The 19478-nt window shown below is 44.7% G+C and overlaps 1 protein-coding gene across 2 annotated transcripts in view; it reads left to right on the top strand.

Moving 5' to 3' along the window:
- Clic5 (CLIC family member 5) overlaps positions 1-19478 on the top strand; it is a 149799-nt gene that overhangs the window by 47243 nt on the left and 83078 nt on the right. Inside the window, exon 1 of one of the 2 annotated variants that reach the window (XM_021149513.3) lies at positions 4772-5147. The exons of the other annotated variant lie outside the window; for it this stretch is intronic. Coding sequence (XP_021005172.1) covers positions 5085-5147 — 63 coding nt within the window. The 5' untranslated portion in view covers positions 4772-5084. Of the gene's footprint in view, positions 1-4771; positions 5148-19478 lie in introns of those variants that run through there. 2 annotated transcript variants of the gene reach the window in all.

The following is a 19478-nucleotide window of genomic DNA, read 5'->3' as shown; positions in this document are numbered from 1 at the left end:
ATTGACAGTAATAGAACTTTCTTCTCATCATGATTTGTATGATAAGCTTATATTCTAAATCTTTGTGGTTTTAACTTATTAATATCATTATGCTCAAAGTGGCTCTATAACTGTATACAATTGGGACTTCACTTATGCTCATTTTATTTAGCTCCAAAATTTCTATCTCTTAATTATTGTGATTAGATCCACTTAGGCAGGCATGTAAATTACTATTGGTCTCTATCTGATTTTACGGGTACAAATGCACATCACGTATATGTTAGGGATAGTTATGAGCCACCATGCATGTGCCTGGACTCAAACCCAGGTCCTTGCTAGCGTAAGTTCTCTAAACTTCCAAACTATTTCTCCAGCTTTTCTATCTGCATGTTTTTTAAAGATTTGTTTTAAATTATGTGTACGTCTGTTGGTGGATATTGTGCACATGAGTGCAGTTACCTCAGAGGCCAAAGGTATCGGAGCTCCCAGGGCAGCAGTCACAGGAAGTTGTGAGCCATGGGATGTGGGTGGTAGGAGTTGAACTTGGATCCTCTGGAGGAACAGGTATACACGCTTAACTGTTGAGCCATCTCTCCAGACCTGATCTGCTTTTCTACTACATACTTTTGTTTAAAATGTAGGTTTTTACAATGAATACTTTAGCATTTCAACTTAATTATATAAACTTTACTACTACACAACTTCCTTTACCTTTTGCTCCTTGTGTAGTATTTTTCATAGTAATAAAACTTTAATATACAAACTTTCTATTAGATATGCTGTATTTTTCCCTTCAATAGTCATGCAAGAATTCAGGTATTACACAGACCTTCATATCAGCCTTCTCTTGGCCTTGCTAGTCTCCACTCTCTTTGGTTACAGTTTTAGCATGAGTGACAGCCAGATTGAATACTGAAAGCGTTTTTGCAATTCTTTACTGATAAAGATTAATCTAAAATTTGTACTGGGTTTATAAAGCTGTGTGCTAAAATGAGAAGGAAAGTGTTTCTGATGGTCAGAGTAAAACTTGATTCTAAGTGACTTGGCTTTGCAGCACTGGGTATAAAGCTACAGCCTTTACATCAGTCATACTGTGGATCTAATACTAAAACTGTGTACAAAATTAGTTGATGGCCAAACCCAATATGAAGTGGAGACTAGCAAGGTGCATAAGAGGCTGGAGAGATGGCTCAGCAGTTAAGAGTGTTTTCTGTTCTTGCTGAGAATCTGGGTTCAGTTCCCAGCACCCATGTCAAATGCCTAACTCCAGCTCTGTGTGTATTTACACTCTAAATATCTCTCTCTCTCTCTCTCTCTCTCTCTCTCTCTCTCTCTCTCTCTCTCTCTCTCTCTCTCTCTCTCTCTCTGACACATATACACATGCACACAAACACACAATCACACACATAAATGGTTTACTGTATATAAACAGAATTCCTTGTAGGGATATCCAAATGTGATGATTTCTAGAAATGTTAATAAACCAAAGCTTCCTGTTTTTCCATATGTCAAGGAAATAAAAAGCAGGTTCGTTGTGCTTAATGGGTTAGCAGGTTTGAGGTCTAGAAAGGAAGGTCACCTCACACATCGCCTAAATCTAAGGCAAGAAGATCATCTAAAGTTCCTAGAAAGGACTTTTCACGAAAAGGAACTTCCAAGACTTTTTGCTCCTATAATTCTGTTTGCACTTACTATAGTGATACTAAAAATATTCTCTACACTTCAGTGCACAGAAGCCATGAGGTTGCATCATCCCGCAGTGAAGGCTCCAGACTCCTTTTGTCACCTTGGTCCTTCCCTCGATTCTGTGGCCACTGCTGCAGAGTTTCAGCTGTGAGGTGGCTGCCTGTCTAAAGGCTTAGCTGCTGTGAGCCTGAAAGCAAGGAAGAGTAATTGCACCCCTCCTTGATTAAGTGCTAAGGTGCCCAAAGGGTTGCGTGCTGCCATGGTGATGCTTTTTAAGTTACAATGAGATTCTTGAGCTTGGAGTCTGTGAATGGTGGACAACACTGTGTTTTCTTCATCTGCCCATCAGATAGATGACCAGGGAGTTTCATCCAAATCAACTTGAGCCACGTAGCCATTTCTTCTTCTCATCCCAACTGTGTTAAGTAGTCTCTGTGCGTGCCATTCCATGGAACACCTCTGTGCTAGTCCACTTTTCCTGCCATGACAAAACACCTGAGATGATCAACTTAAAAAGAAGAAAGGTTTATTTGGGTTCAGTTTTCAAAGTTCTATAGTCCACTATCAATTGGCCTCATTGCTTATGGCCTGTGGTTATACTATACACAATGGCAGGAACTTGTGTGGAGAGAGGCATTTACCTCTTAGATAGCAAAAAGAAAGGGACAGGCATGGCTCCTTAACTCCTATGGGAGTTCCAATGGGAATGGCTTCCATAAGCTCTTATGTTTAAATGCTTGGCCCCAAGTTGGTAGAACTGTTTGGGGAAGGACTGGGAGGTGTGGCCTTGTTGGAGGACGTGTGGCTTTGTTGGAGGAGGTGTGGCCTTATAATACAAAATGTGGCTGTCCCTGGGGGTGAGATTTGAGGATGCAGAAGCCCATGCCAGGTCCAGTCTCCGTTTATCCATGCCTAAAATTTGTGGCTAAGATGTAAGCTTTTAGCTACTTCCTCCGCACCATGCTTGCCTGCCTGCTGCCATGCTTCCTGCCATGAAGTCATGGACTCACCCTCTGTAAGCAAGCTCCTAGTTAAGTGCTTTTTAAAATGAGATGCCTTGGCCCTGGTGTCTCCTCACATCACTAGAAAAGTAACTAAGGTCTTCCCTTTGAGAGGATGGCCCCAGTGGCCCAACTGTCTCCTACTGCTAGGTCCCGCCTCTTAGAGGTTTCAATGGTGTCATGGCTGGAGCCAAGTCTTTAGGACATGGGCAACTGGCAAACAGTTCAGATCCAAACTCAGACCCATATTCTACATCTTCCTCATTCATGTGACACCCTTGCAGTTCCTCCCTTCTGTTACTGCCTCACTGAAGTGGATTTTAATTTCAATGATTATGACCAGACCTGCACTTCTCTCAGTGTAGTGTTCACAAAGTGAAAAAAATCAGTTAGTTGAGTAGTTGCTGAAGTATCAGTTACCTGTATCCAAATTCTGACTCGTCCATTTCCTGGGATGAGGAATAGAGTCAAGTTTCTTAAGTACTCCATGCCCAGTTTCTTTACTTTTATAAAACCAGGCTAACAGCACCATTTAAAATGATTAAAACACCTTTGATTGCTTTCTCTATTTTGTATGGACACAAGGTCTTTCACCTGAACCCAGAATCTGCTTAGTCTCCACCTCCAGAGGCCTGGGAGCCGAGCCAGGCCACCAAGCCTGCCCAATTGAGTTGATGGAGTTCCCAGCTCAAGGCCTCTTGCTTGCCTGACATGCACTTCACACCCGGAGCATCTCTCCGGCTCTGCAACTACTTGAAAAAAAGAAACAAGAGGTGGGAATGTTGGAGGTGGGGGAGGAAAGAACTTCAGAAAAACATAAGAGAATATTTATCAAGAACCTTCTTATATTCTGTGATTTAACAACACCTCTACCAAAGTGTAAAACTATGGGAAATGTGTCCAATGCCATTATGGTTGAAAGAAACCAGCATTAGTAGCTTCAACCTACCATCCCTAACTCTCACTTTAGACTATTTCAAGTCTGAGTCATGGTTACCTTGGGTGAGTGGAAAAGCAGAAGAAAAAAGAGCAAGAAGCCAATATTTTATTCCTTCATCTAGTGCTGGTAGCAACTGGTGAAAATACATTGAGCTATGCTTACAGGATGTGAGCATAGTAGATCTGTATCATAGTTCATGAAAGAAAGAAGGAAAGAAAGGAAGAAAGAAGGGAAGAAAGGGAAAGGGAAAGAGGAAGAGGAAGAGAGAAAGAGAAAGAGAAAGAGAAAGGGAAAGGGAAAGAGAAGGAGAAAGAGAAAGAGAAGGAGAAAGAGAAAGAGGAAGAGAAAGAGAAAGAGGAAGAGAAAGCTGGATGTGGTGACGTACACCTGTAAGCAGCACTTAGAAGATTTTGAGGTAGGAGAATGAGGAATTCCAAACCAGTCTCAGTTACATAGTGAGTTTAAGGCCAAAGCCAGCCTATGCTATAGAATTCTCTCTCTCTCTCTCTCTCTCTCTCTCTCTCTCTCTCTCTCTCTCTCTCTCTCTCCAGAGACAGAATCAGAGACAGGCAGAGAGAGAAGGAGGAGGAGGACCAGGAAGAGAAGGAGGTGAGGGGAGATAGGGAGGAGGGAGAGAGAGAGAGAATAAGAAAGCAGAGGAGAATAAAACCAAGCAAGGGAAAGAAAACCCCACAAAGTTGAAAGCTGCAGATCTCTGACTCCAGCACCTGACCGGTTGGCTCACCCCTCAGCCTCTCCCGGCTCCTGGCCCATTCTCTCTCCACTTGCACAGAGCAAAAATGGCAAGCTCTGCGAGTTCACGATCTTTTCTTCGCTCCACGCTATTGTAAGTGCGTGATTTTGGTAGAATAACGTGGACTAACTGAACCTCTTCATTAAAAAACAAAAAAATTAAAAATTAAAAAAAAAAAAACCTTGAAAATCATCTTCTGTCGCTCATGTCTTTCTGTCCCTCATGACCTTCAGAACATACTTAGCTCTGTCTGAGCTCGGGCACTGAGGGGTCTCTGATGTGACTGGGGCCCAACGGATGCTGAGCTCCCAGGGTGTCCCCCTCCCTCCAGTCCCCGCCCGGATTGACCCCGCCCCGCGGCCGTGGTCTATTTTGGGCGCACCCGCTGCAGCGCGGGATCGCTGACAGTCTCGGATCCTGTGACACCTCCCAGCAGTCAGGCACTTGTTGCTCTTGGGACCTGTTGTCAATCCCTTAGCTCGCTTTTCCTTTTAGCCCCCTGCTGGCTCTTGGAGTCCGCTCTTTCCGCGTGACACCTGGGACTCTGATCTCTCAGGCATCGCTGTCCTTGCCTGGAGAAATTGATGAGAAACTGGTAGTCTTAAAAAAAGAAAACATTAAACACCGTGCAGAAGAGAGGCCCCCGCTGCGAGCAGGAGCCTGAAGCGCTGCAGAGGTGGCGCCTCTCCGGCCCGGGACCGTGGTCCGGGGCGCCAACGGCATGACGGACTCAGCGACAACTAATGGGGACGACAGGGACCCCGAGATCGAGCTCTTCGTGAAGGTAGGTCGGCATTCGCGGGCCTCCTCCCGGGCTGGAGATGAGGAGATCTCAAGTGTCAGGACGCAGATCCCTCTGGGACTTGAGACCCTCCCTAGGGAGCACAGTCCAGCGCCCTCCTGGTCCTGCCGGTGGCCTTTCTGCCAGGGGCTTCCGGAGAAGGGTGTGAGCATCAATCTGGCAGGTGGCTGTCTTCTTGAAGAGTTAACCCGCAGTCTACCAAACATTGTAGGACAGGTTGCCATCCCGCATCCTGAGCTCAGAGGGAAGAGCAGATCCTGAGCTCCAAGGGAAGGGATCTTGGCCAAGTTGAAAGATGTCTCCAGATATAGGGACAGGGGAATCTGGCTAGACTAGTAAACTTTTCTTCTTTAGCGGGGGGAGGAGAGAGAGAGAGAGAGAGAGAGAGAGAGAGAGAGAGAGAGAGAGAGAGAGAGAGAGAGAGAGAGATCATCTTTGGCACAACAAAACCAGCATTTTCTAGTACCCACCCCCTCTTGTTTTACTCAGAAACACTAAAATAAAAGCGAAGGCCACAAAGCTATTTTCTTGCTTTGGGACTTGTAGAGGAGAGAGAGAAAAAAAATGAACACCCAGTTCCCTGCTGTTATTATCACTGTCATTATGACTCTACAGGACCGTCTCAGGTAGCCAGGGGACCTGTCAGTCACGACTTGGGCTGCAAAGCAACAGCTTCTTGCAGAACCAAATTAAGCGCCCCCCCACCCCCTGCTTCTTGGGCGCTCCCCTGGGCAGTAGCAGACACCAGACAGCAACTGTAATTTTTTTTTCTTTTGCAAGCTGCGGGAGACTGGAGGCCGGGTCCGCAGGTGTAGGCAGAAACATTTGATCAGCCCTCCTTGCTGGGACACTGCAGAAGCAGAACCCGGGAAACCTGAGGCGGAGGAAAGCAGCCCCGGGCTGGGCTGCAGAGTCGCCAGGACTTTGGGGGAGGGGCGAACTCTACTGCCTGATTACCTAGGGCTTTCACAAATGGGAGTAAAATCCTCTAGTGCTGTTTTCCAAGAATAGAGTGCAGAGCGCTGAAAACACACTGGGTCTAAAGGTCGTGCACATAACCTGGAAGCAGAAAGGTGTTAATTTGCTTAAACCACCTGTTTCTAAATGAGTTGAAGAGACTTCAGCAGAAGGGTTTAAGTTTGTGTAAACCTGAATAACAATCTTTTCTTCTTTGACACTTTTGAAACACACACACACACACAATTCAATATACATATTGAAAGTTTAATATAGATAATCTGTTGCAATTTATTTTATGTCTACAAAGTGATGTTGCTAATCTCCAGGCAGCAGTTTCGGGTGTGCTGGCAGACCTAGGTAAGAACAAGGCTAGATCGCCTCCCAGTCTGGGCAGGATGGGGCCTTGGGGGCCTGGGTGCCCAGGCCCATAGCAGGGAGGGTGAATGGATGCTGCGTTCAGAAAACTTTGCCGCTTTCCTTGAGAGCCAGTCTTGGACTTACTCAGATTCCCTGGGAGTAGGAACTTCAAGTGTCAGGTTCCCTGAGAGATATTTCAAACACAAATTGGTTCTTTTGAGCCAAAGGAGCCCTTTGCCCTGCATTAAGCGTGGAGACCAATTCTACCTGTGTCTTTGGAATTTCACGTTGGCAGCGTTCAGAGATTTTGTCTACTTGTATGAAAACGCTTAGTCCACAGCCCAAGTGGCCCCCAAAGAGTTCTAGAATGCCCGTGCTGTCACCCACCTGCTTACTTAAAGAAAAGCAGATAATAAGAGCCTTTGTGGCTCTGAGACCAGATTGATGGCAGAGATGTTTTCAATGCCCATCCTCCTTTTTGAGCTTCTGGTTACTGTTATGACCACAGGGGAAACACAAAAGCTGGGTCAGCCGGGCAGTGGTGGCACACGCCTTTAATCCTAGCACACCAGAGGCAGTGGCTGGCAGATCTCTGAGTTCCAGGCCAGCCTGGTCTACAGAGCAAGTTCCAAGACAGCCAGAGCTATACTGAGAAACCCTGCCTTGAATAACCTGTGTGTAAGGTGAGGGTGCTTCTCTGAGCCTCCAATGGTGTCATTATAGGGGAGCAGGATTCTGGCTCACTTGCAGAATCATACTTTCCCCCAAATCTGCAGGGCCTCCATTCTGGATTCCCATCAAAAGAAAGTCTCTGGCATCTGGTGTTGGGTAGCAGAGGTGCTTTCTGAAGGGGAGGATTGGTTGGTTCTTATGAAGAAACTCAGGTAGAGGATGCCCTACCCTGAGCCATGATGTGGGTCATTTTCAACAGCCTGTTAAAGACCACCCCTCCCCCGCTCTCTACAACACTGGGTCTGCCCATCTAAACTACTGTCCTGTGAGTTTCACAGACTCATGCTGCCCTGCCATGCACAGTACTCCTCATCTGTGTCTACTGCAGTGATACATCAGTGATACCTGGCAGCATCCTAGGGCACGTGAAGCCCTCATCTGTGCCTACTGCAGTAGATACACGGCAGCATCCTAGGGCATGTGAAGTGCAGTGAGAGCTTGTCTCACTCACTGGAGCGTCCCATCTTTATTCATGAAGATTATTTCACTCCTATGTAAAATGAAGAAAAGAGTTAATTATGACCCATGGGACCTTCCGATATTATAGTCACAGCCATTGGTGAGCTGAGGTCTGCTCCCTTCCAGTAGCTCAGGAAAAAAAAGGGGGGAAGGGGTTAGTGTCATGAGGCCACTGAGCAAGCCTGTGCTCAAAAAGGGTGTGGGAAATGCCCTGCTCGAATGCTAAGATGCTAGTCCTTGTTCTCTTCATTTACTGGCATATCATGTAGCCCAGGCTAGACTTGAACTCCCGAAATGACCTTGATTTCTTTTTTTTAAAAAAACAGTCCATAGACATTCATGTGGTTCTAGGTAGCTGCCTAGAAAATCAGAAAATAGTCCTCCCCATGGTCTCTAGTGGCAATGTGGGCCATGCACAGCTACACTGACCCCTGCCAGTGCATAGCCATGGACCTAGACATGGCTCTCAGTAGCAGCACTGCTAAGGACTTCACCGTGTCCTCAAACATCTGGGCTGGCTACTCACAACAGGCAGGCTATTCCTCTCCTTCCTCATGTCCCCAGTTCCACCTCTCTTCACTAGGCTCAAGCTATTCTGCTTCTCTTTCTCTCCCATCTGTCCACTACACGCTTGCACATTGATTGTAGTGGTTCCTGCTATAGATAGGACACATGGCCAGCTGGCCTCTGGGTGACTTCCTCTCTCCTTGACACATGGCATGGCAGCAAGTGGGTCTGTAATTGTCTATAACCTTCTTGTGTGGCATGACAGCTGGCTGGTCTATGGATGTCTTCCCTTTTCTGCACCAAATGGTGGTGGTAGTGATGGTGGTGGTGGTGGCGGTAGGCAGGGCTTTGGGCATCTGGGAATCTCTTCCTGCAAGCACAGCATGGCATGGAAGCGAACAAGTCTCTGGATGTCTTCTTTCTCCCTAACTGCTAGGTTTGATAGCAGACAGGGCGTATTTCCTAATCCTTCCTAATTTCCAGTGCTAAGGAATGTGGCACCATGTCCAATATACTTGCTACCAAAGGTCAAATCTAGGATTTCATGCTTGCAAGGCAAACACTCTGTCAACTGAGTTTCATTGTAAGCCTCTTGTCTATTTTTTGTTTGTTTGCTTGCTTGGTTTTTTTTTTTTTTTTTTTTTTTTTTTTTTTTTTTTGACGTTAGGCTCTCAGATGTTACATAAAACCTACACCCAACTCATCTCTCTGCCTCCCTCCAAGAGCAAGATGACTCTGAACCCCTCTTCCAGAATCTTCTTTAGCCAAAACATGGTGTAACTAATAACAGTGATACTAAAAATCCATTGTCCAAGCCACGATACTTGGAGAGCGAAGGGAAACTGTATCCAGAGCTTAGCTTGAAAGAACAGATGTGACCAGGATTGTGTGGATGTGCAGTATTCTGGTTAGGCAGGTGCAGTCACCACCAACTTGCTGTGCAAGTTCTACAGGGACATACGGGTAAAAGTGCTGTGCCTTGAAGATGCCTACAGACGCCTTATCTTCCACCTTCCTGTTATTGGCATGCTTGGCAGATAGAGCCTCAGCTGGATCTGTGTGTCCCTGACTTCCCTTGGAGAGCAGAGGTTTGGCTTCCTCCTCTCTTGCAGGGATATTTTGAGAAAGGGTGAGATCATCTGTAGCTTGGACTTTGATCATAAAGGGAGGGCACCAGGTTAGAGGAGGAAGTGAGTGTGGTTTGGTGAAATGAAGAATAGAGAGCAAGGGAATGAAAGTAAAACAGAAAGCAATGTGAGGGAACACTCACGGGACATTCTGAGCAGGCTAGGTCATGGTCTTCCTCCACTCTGAGTCCCACCCTAGATTCCAGATACAGAAGGTACCAAAGAGATGAGAAATCATAGTGAACAAATCCCCTACAGTCATTTCTTGGGGCTGGAATTATGGATTCTCAAACTCGGGGACTGGCATGAGCAATCTACTTAGGGAGAGTTAAAATCTCTTGTGCCGGGACATGCCCCAGGCTGGTGGCATCAGTCCCCTTGGGCAGAGCCCAGAGCAGTCCTTTCATTGCTACCCTGGGGTGACTCTAGTGTGCAGGCCTTCTGAACAGCCAGGGATAGGTGCAGAGCAGGCAGCTTCTGCTAAAGCTGAAGCAGTGTATGTTAAAATCCTCACTGCGTAGTTAACTCTGTGTGTAGTGGTCAGGAGGGCTGTGGATAGAAAGCTCAACTCAATTAACATGCACTGATGGGCTGGTTAGGAAATCTCTCCACAGAACTCTAGAACAGTCCATGCATGGGTGTGGCTAGTCAAATAGTTATCAACATCATGTGTGTGTGGTGAGAGAATAAAACAATCCTTCTGATTGTCTGGTGGAAATGACTAGTTGTTCTCTTTACCAGGGACCCCAAAAGCTCTGACAGTGGAGCAGAGCATCAGTTAAGTCATGAGTGTGATCTTCTGGTTTCCAGAACAAGCAGGATGGAGCCTCCTGGTATTCCTGAATAGCCACCATCAGCTGCTATGTTGTTCTGATGGCCTGGTCCCTTTGGGCAGCTCAGATTAAGCATAAGCTATTTCATGAGGTGTGTGTGTGTGTGTGTGTGTGTGTGTGTGTGTGTGCATGTATACTGGTGAATATGTACATGTGTGCACATGCATGTGTAGCTCAGAGATGTCTTCTTTGATTATTCTCTACCTTATCCTTCAAGAAAGGGTCTCTCAATGAGCCTGGAGCTCATCCAGCCAGTTCCAGGAATTTGCTTTATCTCTGCCCCCACCAGCATGGAATTTCAGATATGCACTGTATCAGCCTTTTTACCTAGATGCCTGGGGGTCTCAACTCACACCTCAAAGCTTGCATAGTATAGGCATTTGTTGACTGAACCATCTCCTTCAGCCTTCTTTTAGTCTTCCCTTCACCTCACTAACTACTTGGATTCTCTTTCTTAATATCCCAGGGTTATGATCACTTTTATTTTTTTTTCTCAACGAATCTTCTCTGCTGATGACTGAATAAGGCACTGATCTGTGAGTATAGCAGAATATTATTAGGAATCATTTTACTGGTTTGTTTTTAAAGATCGGTTGTGTTTGGTTTTACCCTAGGTCTCCGGGCTATCTAGTCTCAGATTCTTGGTCACCCAAACAGTGTTAGGTAAGGGTTCCCTCTTGGAGAGTAGGCCCTGAGTCAAATCAGACATTGGTTGACTACCCCCACATGTTCCGTGTCACAATTGCCCTAGCATCTTTTGCAGGCAGGACAGATTGTAGGTCAAAAGTTCTGAGACTTGGATTGGTATCCACGAGTCTCTTTTGTTAGCCTGCAGAGTATGCTCCTGCACATAGGGGTAGAACATAGGGGCGAATGCTCCGTGTAGACACCAGTTCAGCTTCTTACACCTCTCCTCACAACCTGCTTGCTCCTGATTCTGTCTCCACCAGCCTCACTCCACCTGTAAAATCTGTTCCATTTCCCATTTCCAGGGAGATCCATGCATGCCTCCCTCCTCACCACCTCCCCCCCCCCCAGCCCTCTTCATTACCTAACCTCTCTGGGTCTGGGAACTGTGTCTTGGTTGTCATTTTCTTAACATCTAACATCCATTTACAAGTGAATAGATACTGTATTTGTCTTTCCAGATCTGGGTAACTTCACTAGTGATGATATTTTTTCTAGTTCCATCTATTTGCCTGAAAATTTCGTGGTGTCACTTGAACAACAACAACAACAACTGAGTAATACCTGTAGTGTAAAATTACCACCACATTTTGTTTATCCATTCTTCCACTGAGGGGCATCTAGGTTGTTTTAAGTTTATGTTATTAATAGCCACAATGAACATGGTTGAGCAAGTGTCCCTATAGCAGGATGGTGTGTCCTTTGGGTATATGTCTAAGAGTGGTATAGCTGGGCCTTGAGGTAGATTCATTCCCCATTTTTGAGGAATCATCATATTGATTTTCATATTGGCTGTACAAGTTTGCACTCCCACAAGCAATGAAGTAGTGGTCTCCTTGATCTACATTCTCTCTGGCGTGAGTTCTCGCTTGTTATTGATCTTAGCCCTTCTGACAGTTAAGTGTTTCTCAGCCATTTGAGATTCCTCCATTGAGAATATTGTGTTTAGATTTGTGCCCCAGTTTTAAAATTAGATTATTTGGTTTTTCAACGTCTAGCTTTTTGAATTCTTTATATCACTTGGATATTCATCCACTTTCAGATGTGGAGTTGGTGAAAATCTCTTCCGATACCATAGGCTGCCACTTTGTCTGATGGTGTCCTTTGCCTTAGGAAATTTTTAGTTTCACGAGGTCCTATTTATTTATTGTTAATTTTAGTACCCGTGCTGTTAGTGTTCTGTTCCGAAAGCTGTCTCCCATGCCAATGTGTTTAAAGGCTATTCTCCACTTTCTCTCCTATCAGGATAACTGGTTTTATGTTGAGGTCTTTGATTCACATGGATTTGAGTTTTGGGTAGGGTGATAAGTATGGATCTATTTGCATTCTTCTGCCTGTAAATATCCAGTTAGACCAGCACTAGTGTTTCTTTATCTGTTGTTGATATCCAGCTTTAATCCATAGAGGTCTGATAAGGATAGGACGCATAGAGCTATTTCAACTGTTTGTGTATCTGTTGAGACTTGGCTTGTGTGTGAGTACGTGTATGTGATCAATTTGGCGGAAAGTTCTACAAGGTGCTGAGGTGTGAAATGTTTGGGTGAAATGTTCTGTAGATATATTGGCCGATTTGGTTTATCATGTTTGTTAGCCCCAGTACTTCTCTGTTAAGTTTTTGTTGGGAAGACCTGTCCATTGGAGAGAGTTGAATATTGAGGTGTCTCACTACAAGGGTGAGTGTCAATATATAATTTAAACTGTAGCAATATTTCTTTTACAAACTTAGAGCCCTTGTGTTTGGGGCATAGATATTAAGAATTGAAATATCATTTGGGTGGATTTTTCCTTTGATGAGTATGTAGTGTCCTTCCTCATCTCTTTTGATTAGTTTTGATTTGAAGTCTTTTAGATATTAAAATGGCTACACCATCTTGTTTCTGAGGTCCATTAGTTTGGTATATCTTTTTCCAACCCTAGACCCTGAGGTAATGTCTATCCTTGATGTTGAGGTGTGTTTCCTATTGGCAGTAGGATAGATCATGTTTCCGCATTCACTCTTTTAGTCTCTGTCTTTTTGTTGGGGGAATGGAGTCCATTGATATTGAGAGATATCAATGATCATTGGTTGTTGATTCCTGTTATTTTGTTGGTGTTAATGGTGGTGGTGGTGGTGGTGGTAGTGATGGTGTGGTGGTGTAGTGTGTGTGTGTGTGTCATTTCTTTTAGTTTTGCTGGTGTGAAGTTTATCTATTTCCTGTGTTTTTATGGTATAGTTAACCTCCTTAGGTTGGAAATTTCCTTCAAGCACATTTTGTAGTGTTGGATTTGTAGGTATAATTTAAATTTGACTTTTTCACAGAATAACTTATTTTATTTACTTATGGGTGATTGAAAATTTTGCTGGGTTAGTAGTCTGACCTGGCATCTGTGATCTCCTAGATTCTGGAACACATCTGTCCAGGCTTTTCCAGCTTTGAGAATCTCCATTGAAAAGCCAAGTGTAATTGTAATAGGTCTGCCTTTATATGCATGCTACTTTCTCCTTTTCCTTGTAGCTTTTAATATTCTTGTTTAATATGTTTGTTGTTTTGATTATTATATGGAAATGGAACTTTCTTTTCTGGTCCAAACTACTTGGTGGTCTATATGCTTTTTATACCTTTTAAGGCATCTCTTTAGGTTAGGAAGTTTTTCTTGTATAATTTTGTTGAAAATATTTCCCTGTCCTTTGAGTTGGGCCTCCTCCTCCCCTTTCTTCTCCTCCCCCTCTCCCTCCTCCTCCTCTCCCTCCTCCTTCTCATCTTCCTCCTCCTTCTTGTCCTCCTTTTTATTCCTATTATTCTTAGGTTTGGTTTTATCATGGTGTCCCAGATTTTCTGGATGTTTTGTCTCATGAATTTTTATGTTTAACACGTTCTTTGATTGATGTATCTATTTCTCCTATCATATCTTCAATTTCTGAGATTCTCTTTTCTATCTCTTGTATTTTTTAAATTATTATTATTATTTTCTTAGGTATTTATTTCATTTACATTTCCAATGCTATCCCAAAAGTCCCCCACATGCTCCCCCACCCACTCCTCCACCCACCCACTCCCACTTCTTGTCCCTGGTGTTGCCCTGTACTGAGGCATATAAAGTTTGCACGACCAATGGGCCTCTCTCTCCACTGATGGCTGACTAGGCCATCTTCTGATACATATGCAGCTAGAGACACAAGCTCCGGGGAGTACTGGTTACTTCATATTGTTGTTCCACCTATAGGGTTGCAGATCCCTTTAGCTCCTTGGTTACTTTCTCTAGCTTCTCCATTGGGAGCCCTGTGATCCATCCAATAGCTGACTGTGAGCATCCACTTCTGTGTTTGCTAGGCCCCGGCATAGTCTCACAAGAGACAGCTCTATCTGGGTCCTTTCAGCAAAATCTTGCTAGTGTATGCAATGGTTTCAGCATTTGAAATCTGATTATGGGATGGATCCCCGGATATGGCAGTCTCTATCTCTATCTCTTGTATTATGTTGATGAAGCTTTCTTCTGTGATTCCTGTTTGAATTCCTAAACTTTTCCTCCTGAATTTCCTCAGTTTGTATTTCCTTTATTGCTTCTATTTCCATTTTTATGTCTTGAACAGTCTTATGGGTTTCCTTCAGCTGTTTATTTGTATTTTCTTGGCTTTCTTTAAGGAACTTATTCATTTCCTCCCATTGTTTGTGTTTTCTCCTGGCTTCCTTTAAGGGGTTAATTCATTCCCTCTTTAATGACCTCTCTCATTTTCATACAGTTAGTTTTAAGATCTTTTCCTTGTACTTCAGCTATGTTGAAATATGCATGGTCTGCTGTGGTAGGATAGCAGGGCTCTAATGGAGACATATCACCCTGCCTTTTATTGGTTGTGGTTTTTACACTGGAGCCTAGGCATCTGGGTTTGGGATGATTCTGGTATTGGAGGCTGGGATACAGGGATGAGTGGAGGGAGATTAAGAGGGAATGGTTTGTGTGAATCACAGGATATGTGAGCAAAGTGAAAGGGTGGCTGCAGTTGATAATCCATTGCAGCACTAGGGGTGAAATTGCAGGACTGGAATATAGAAAGAGGGAGGAGGTCTTTAGGCAGCCTAGCTGGTTTTCTGGCAGGCGTCAGGATTTACTCTCGGTATCCCAATACTTAATGTCTATGTCCACCATCAGTGATTCGTTTCCAGGTAGCCAATGGTTGAACGATGCCCATCTCTGGTGCTATGGCAGAGTATGGGGTGACCATGGGTTTACAGGGGTCAGAAATCCCAAATCAGTGGCATCAGCTTCTGCCTCCCTGCAGACCTGCATTCTGTCTTTGGCTGTCTGCTGGCTTTTTATAGCTGGGTCAAAGTCAATGAAGTTAGATTAGTAGTTAGATTGAAAGCTTTTTATTCTTGCTTCTCTTTGAGATGTCAAGTGCTACGCCTATACTCATAGAAAAGTGTGACACCCTAGATCATAGTTTTCTTCCTTCCTCTCTCCCTCCCTTTATTTTCCTTTCCTTCCTTCTTTCTTTCCTTCCTCCCTTTTAATCATTGTGGTGCTAATAACAGCAATGCATATATTATGGTTTTGTTCTGCTGTGTATAAATTTGGGTAACTAGGGCTTCCTCTGCAAACTCTGTGTAAGGGCAAACATCAAAGACAACTTCCCCTTAGATGGTACAGGAAATCATCACTTACTCCCACTTGCCACCTTGTCTCATTGATGGAGCTGTGGCACAGACCAAGCAGCTGGCCCTCAGGGTAACCATTCCTAGATCTCAGTCCTCTGATTGGCCTGGCATTTCACCAAAGAGAGGCCATTGTCTAAGGGGTTTGTTTGGTGTCACTGGAGTAGGGGTATCCTCACCCTTCATTGATTCTCAGAGTTGATTCTTTCTGGAAGTCGATCCCTCATTCAACAGAGCTTCCACATGGCTGCTTCAGGGATTTCAGGGCTCTGCTCCATTTCCCAATTGCTGTCTCTGGGCTCTGGGAAGAGTCTCCCAGTATCACTTGAGAACTGTTTGTAACTTTGACCCTTTGGCGGTGAGAAAGAAAACCTTGGAGTCTAGGCCCTTTGTTTCTGAAGGTTGCCCTTTGTTTCTGAAGGTTTCCTGGTTTACTCTTTGTATTTCCCCACCCCACTTCCACGCCCCTCATAGATAGATGCAGAAGCTCTCGGAGAAAACACAAACAGACAGGAGCTTCCTAAAGCTGTGGAGAAAACACAAACAGACAGGAGCTTCCTAAAGCTGTGGGTGTGGAAAAGGTCTCTTGCCAAACAGGAACCCAGAAGAAACCTGTTCTACATACTGAAGAATTCAATGCCTCTGGCAGACTCTGGGGAAGTTAGAAATGTATAATTTTTTTCCCCGAAAGATGATTTGAGTTCCAAGATGTGAAGTTATTTAAGGATGAATAAGATTTTTCTATCAGAACTGATATAAGAGCTTTATTAGAGAGAGAGAGAGAGAGAGAGAGAGAGAGAGAGAGAGAGAGAGAGAGAGAGAGAGCTCTAGAAGCACCACACTGTAAACAGGGAAAGAGAAGTCCAGAGATTTTACTTATCATTGTAGTCCTGATGAAAACAGAGGGCCTCAGCCTTGGAGGTATGGATATTGCTGCAGATTTTCTCCGTGTGTTCTTCGTCAGTCCTTCTCCCATTAGACTTAGATTTAGGGAGGTCCAGAAGAGACCCAGGCAACTGTTTCCTTGCAAAGTTCTCTACCCTGAGGTCATTTTGTGGTTCATCAAAGATGAAGAAGCAGTGGCTCAAATCTGGCCAAGAGGGACTAAATGAGCCCATGGGAGATCAAAAGGGCAAAAATGAAAGCCAGTCCCTGCTGAAGCCTGCATTTCACAGGATGTAGGAGGCAAAGGCAAATATGCTCATTAGTGTGAACCCCACTTTGGCCTCAGCTAAACCAGGAAAGAGAGGAACGCTTTGGCTATCCCCCTTCTCCCACATTTGCTCTTCTTCTCTTGTAATTTTTCTTAGCAATACAGAAGTGACAAGCATTTTTAAAAGTCAGGCAAGTGGGAGATATTAGCTACATAAAGATTTTGAGGAGTTAGGCTGTTGGGGCATTTCAGATGATGGATTAAGCAGTTAGCAAAGCTGTTTATGAAGCACTACCTGTGCCAGAGTCTGAAAGCAGAAGGGAAGTAAGGGAGGTGTTCAAAACAGAGGTTCCTCACAGCAGTCTGGGAGGAACATGCAGTGAGGGAGCGGCAATGCAAACACATCACAGGATGTGACAGGATGCAAGTTGAGGGTTGCAGGAGGGACCAGGGTGACTTTGTTGGGGGTGACCCTGGAAGCAATCTGAGAGGGATTGAGACCCGAATTGTTGAATCTTGAGGTGTGATCACAACTCAGGATTCTCAGGTGGCTGGGATAGGCAAGCAGGATGAAGTATCTCAGGACCCAGGGTTGTAACAAGCTGTACAGGAACAGGGCCTGCAGGACAATGGTTGCTGTTGGAGATAAGCCATAAAGAACAACAAGATGAGGGATCATGTTTGACAGTGCTCCCTTGCGGGCAATGGAAATCACTAGAAGTGTGTGCTTGTGGTTAGAAAGGCTTATCTGCCATGTTGTGTGATGCATTAAGATGCTAATAAAGTCATGGACAGAAGACCTGGATCCTGGTTCTGCTCTACCACGTTGCTCTTCTATGCAATGGGATCAGCAACCAAAAAAACCATATCTTTTTTTTTTCCTATTTGCACTAATCTCTAGAAATCCTCTAGTGTGGTCAGCTCTGAGCAGACAGTCTCAGTCAGAGACTCTGGAGTGTGTGCTGTGTGGATGGGAGGGAAAGCTGCTGTTTTGTCATTGCTTCTGTGGGCATGGCCACAGAAAAGCAAGGGGAGCCTTGAAGCAAGTTCAACACTGCAGAAGTCTTATTAGAAGTCTTTCTATACCCAAGTAAATTTTAATGGCTGAGGGTGCTGTGGGAGACTGTGGAAGAGTGTCCGGAAGAGGCCTGTGCAGCACATGAGGAGCATCAAAACCTCATAGTAACATGGTGAATTCTTATCTGGGAGATGAGTTGTCATTTGGAAATGATGGCATCATGTAATGTACTTGACATCACAGTCTACGGTGGTGCCCATGTAGTGCACTGAGTGGAAATCAATTCATTAAGCTTTAAGGTGACTTCCATGCTGAAACACTATGAACCTACAGTAAAACTAGGGCTGTGAGGAAGACAGTTGTTGGTCATGAAAACAGGGTGATTTCAAAAGAGTTTCATTTGAAACATGGGCAGGGTAATTGCCCAATTGTATATAAACCCTCATGACAGTGCCTGACAACTGGAATCAAGATCCAGGGTCATCAGGGTCAGGGCTTTGGATTTGGACTTCTTAGAGCTATGATTGAAGAAAGGCATTCCCCAGAGGAAAGCACATGGAGAGGGTGGGAAGAAATAAGTAAGGTGCATTAACAGAGGGAAGGAGGAGGCACCGAGTGAGTTGGTAAAAGAGATGAAGCAATGACAGGCAGGAAGAAAATAAATGGAATGGGCTAGGTGGGTGGCGGGGTTGTGTGAATCAAGGCTGGAGACAAATACCAGGCTGTGTTCCCTAAGAAGTAAGACCTATGGTTGGTTAGGGCTAAGAGCATTATCTCTCTCTAGAGGTTGTTTGGAAGGTAGATGGGGCTGTAAGTAAGATGATGAACTAGAGAGCTTATAAACAAGAGAACTGTATTGGTTAGTACTGGGGGAGTTGGAAGTCCAAGGTAAAGGCACTGGCAGATTAGATGCCTGGTGAGGGCCTGCTTTCTGGTTCACAATCGGCATACTTGGTTTGTATTCTCAACTGATGTGATGGCCATCCCTAGGGGCTCCCTCCGGACCTAAATTTCTCCCCAAATTCCTATCTCCTAATGCTATCACCTTCAAGGTAAAGTTTCAACATTTGAATTTGAGGAGAATGCAGGTCATCCCCTAGCAAGTCATGAGGCATCTCTGAACAACTGAGACATTCCAAGAGAGAGGTGCTTAATTATCTGGCCATGGTTCACCAGCCCCTACTAATGTCACTGAATCGGCTGATTATGAAAAGGCACCTGCATAGGGAGGTTGCTGTAGCGTCACGGTCATGGCCACCTATGCTTGGTGTAGTTGGTTTCCCTGAACTCTATGGACCTTACAATAATGTTTGCCACTTCTCCTCATCATTAGGCATCAATGAGGGAGAACAAACCAAGAATTCAACTTTAGAAAGAGCACAAAAGGTGGAGGAGGGAAAATGTGCTCTGAGCACTGCCTGAAAGAGAGCCCATTACCTGGAATGAGAGGGAGGGAAATCCTTGTCCCAGTTACTGTCTCTTAAGAGGCCAATTTGGGAGGTTGCTATGGAGATAGATAGCTTGTTTGTGCTACATCATCTCTCCCAGATGTGTACCAATGCTTCCTAACACTATCACTGAGTAAAGGCCACAGGTTAAAAAGAAAAAAAAGGAAGGGAGGGGCGGTCTCGGGTTGTGCTAGCCTGAACAGGAAAGTCAGGAATCACGGTGTCTTTGGGATTTGTCTCAGTAACTAAAGGAGACAATCAGGCTGATTGTCTCAAAGGCATCAGTCAGATTTTTCCTGTCGGGCATGTGGGGAGTTGTGTGACCTTTGCTCATTATCATACCTTATGGCTTTCGTTGTTGTTTTGTATGTGGCTATTTTGAGACCAGCTATCCAAGGTTG

The sequence above is a fragment of the Mus caroli genome, unplaced genomic scaffold, assembly GCF_978045245.1.
Source record: "Mus caroli unplaced genomic scaffold, Mus_caroli_1 scaffold_18, whole genome shotgun sequence".
Taxonomy (NCBI): domain Eukaryota; kingdom Metazoa; phylum Chordata; class Mammalia; order Rodentia; family Muridae; genus Mus; species Mus caroli.
Note: the sequence above shows the minus strand (reverse complement) of the source record. Positions and strands in the feature narration are given on the sequence as shown.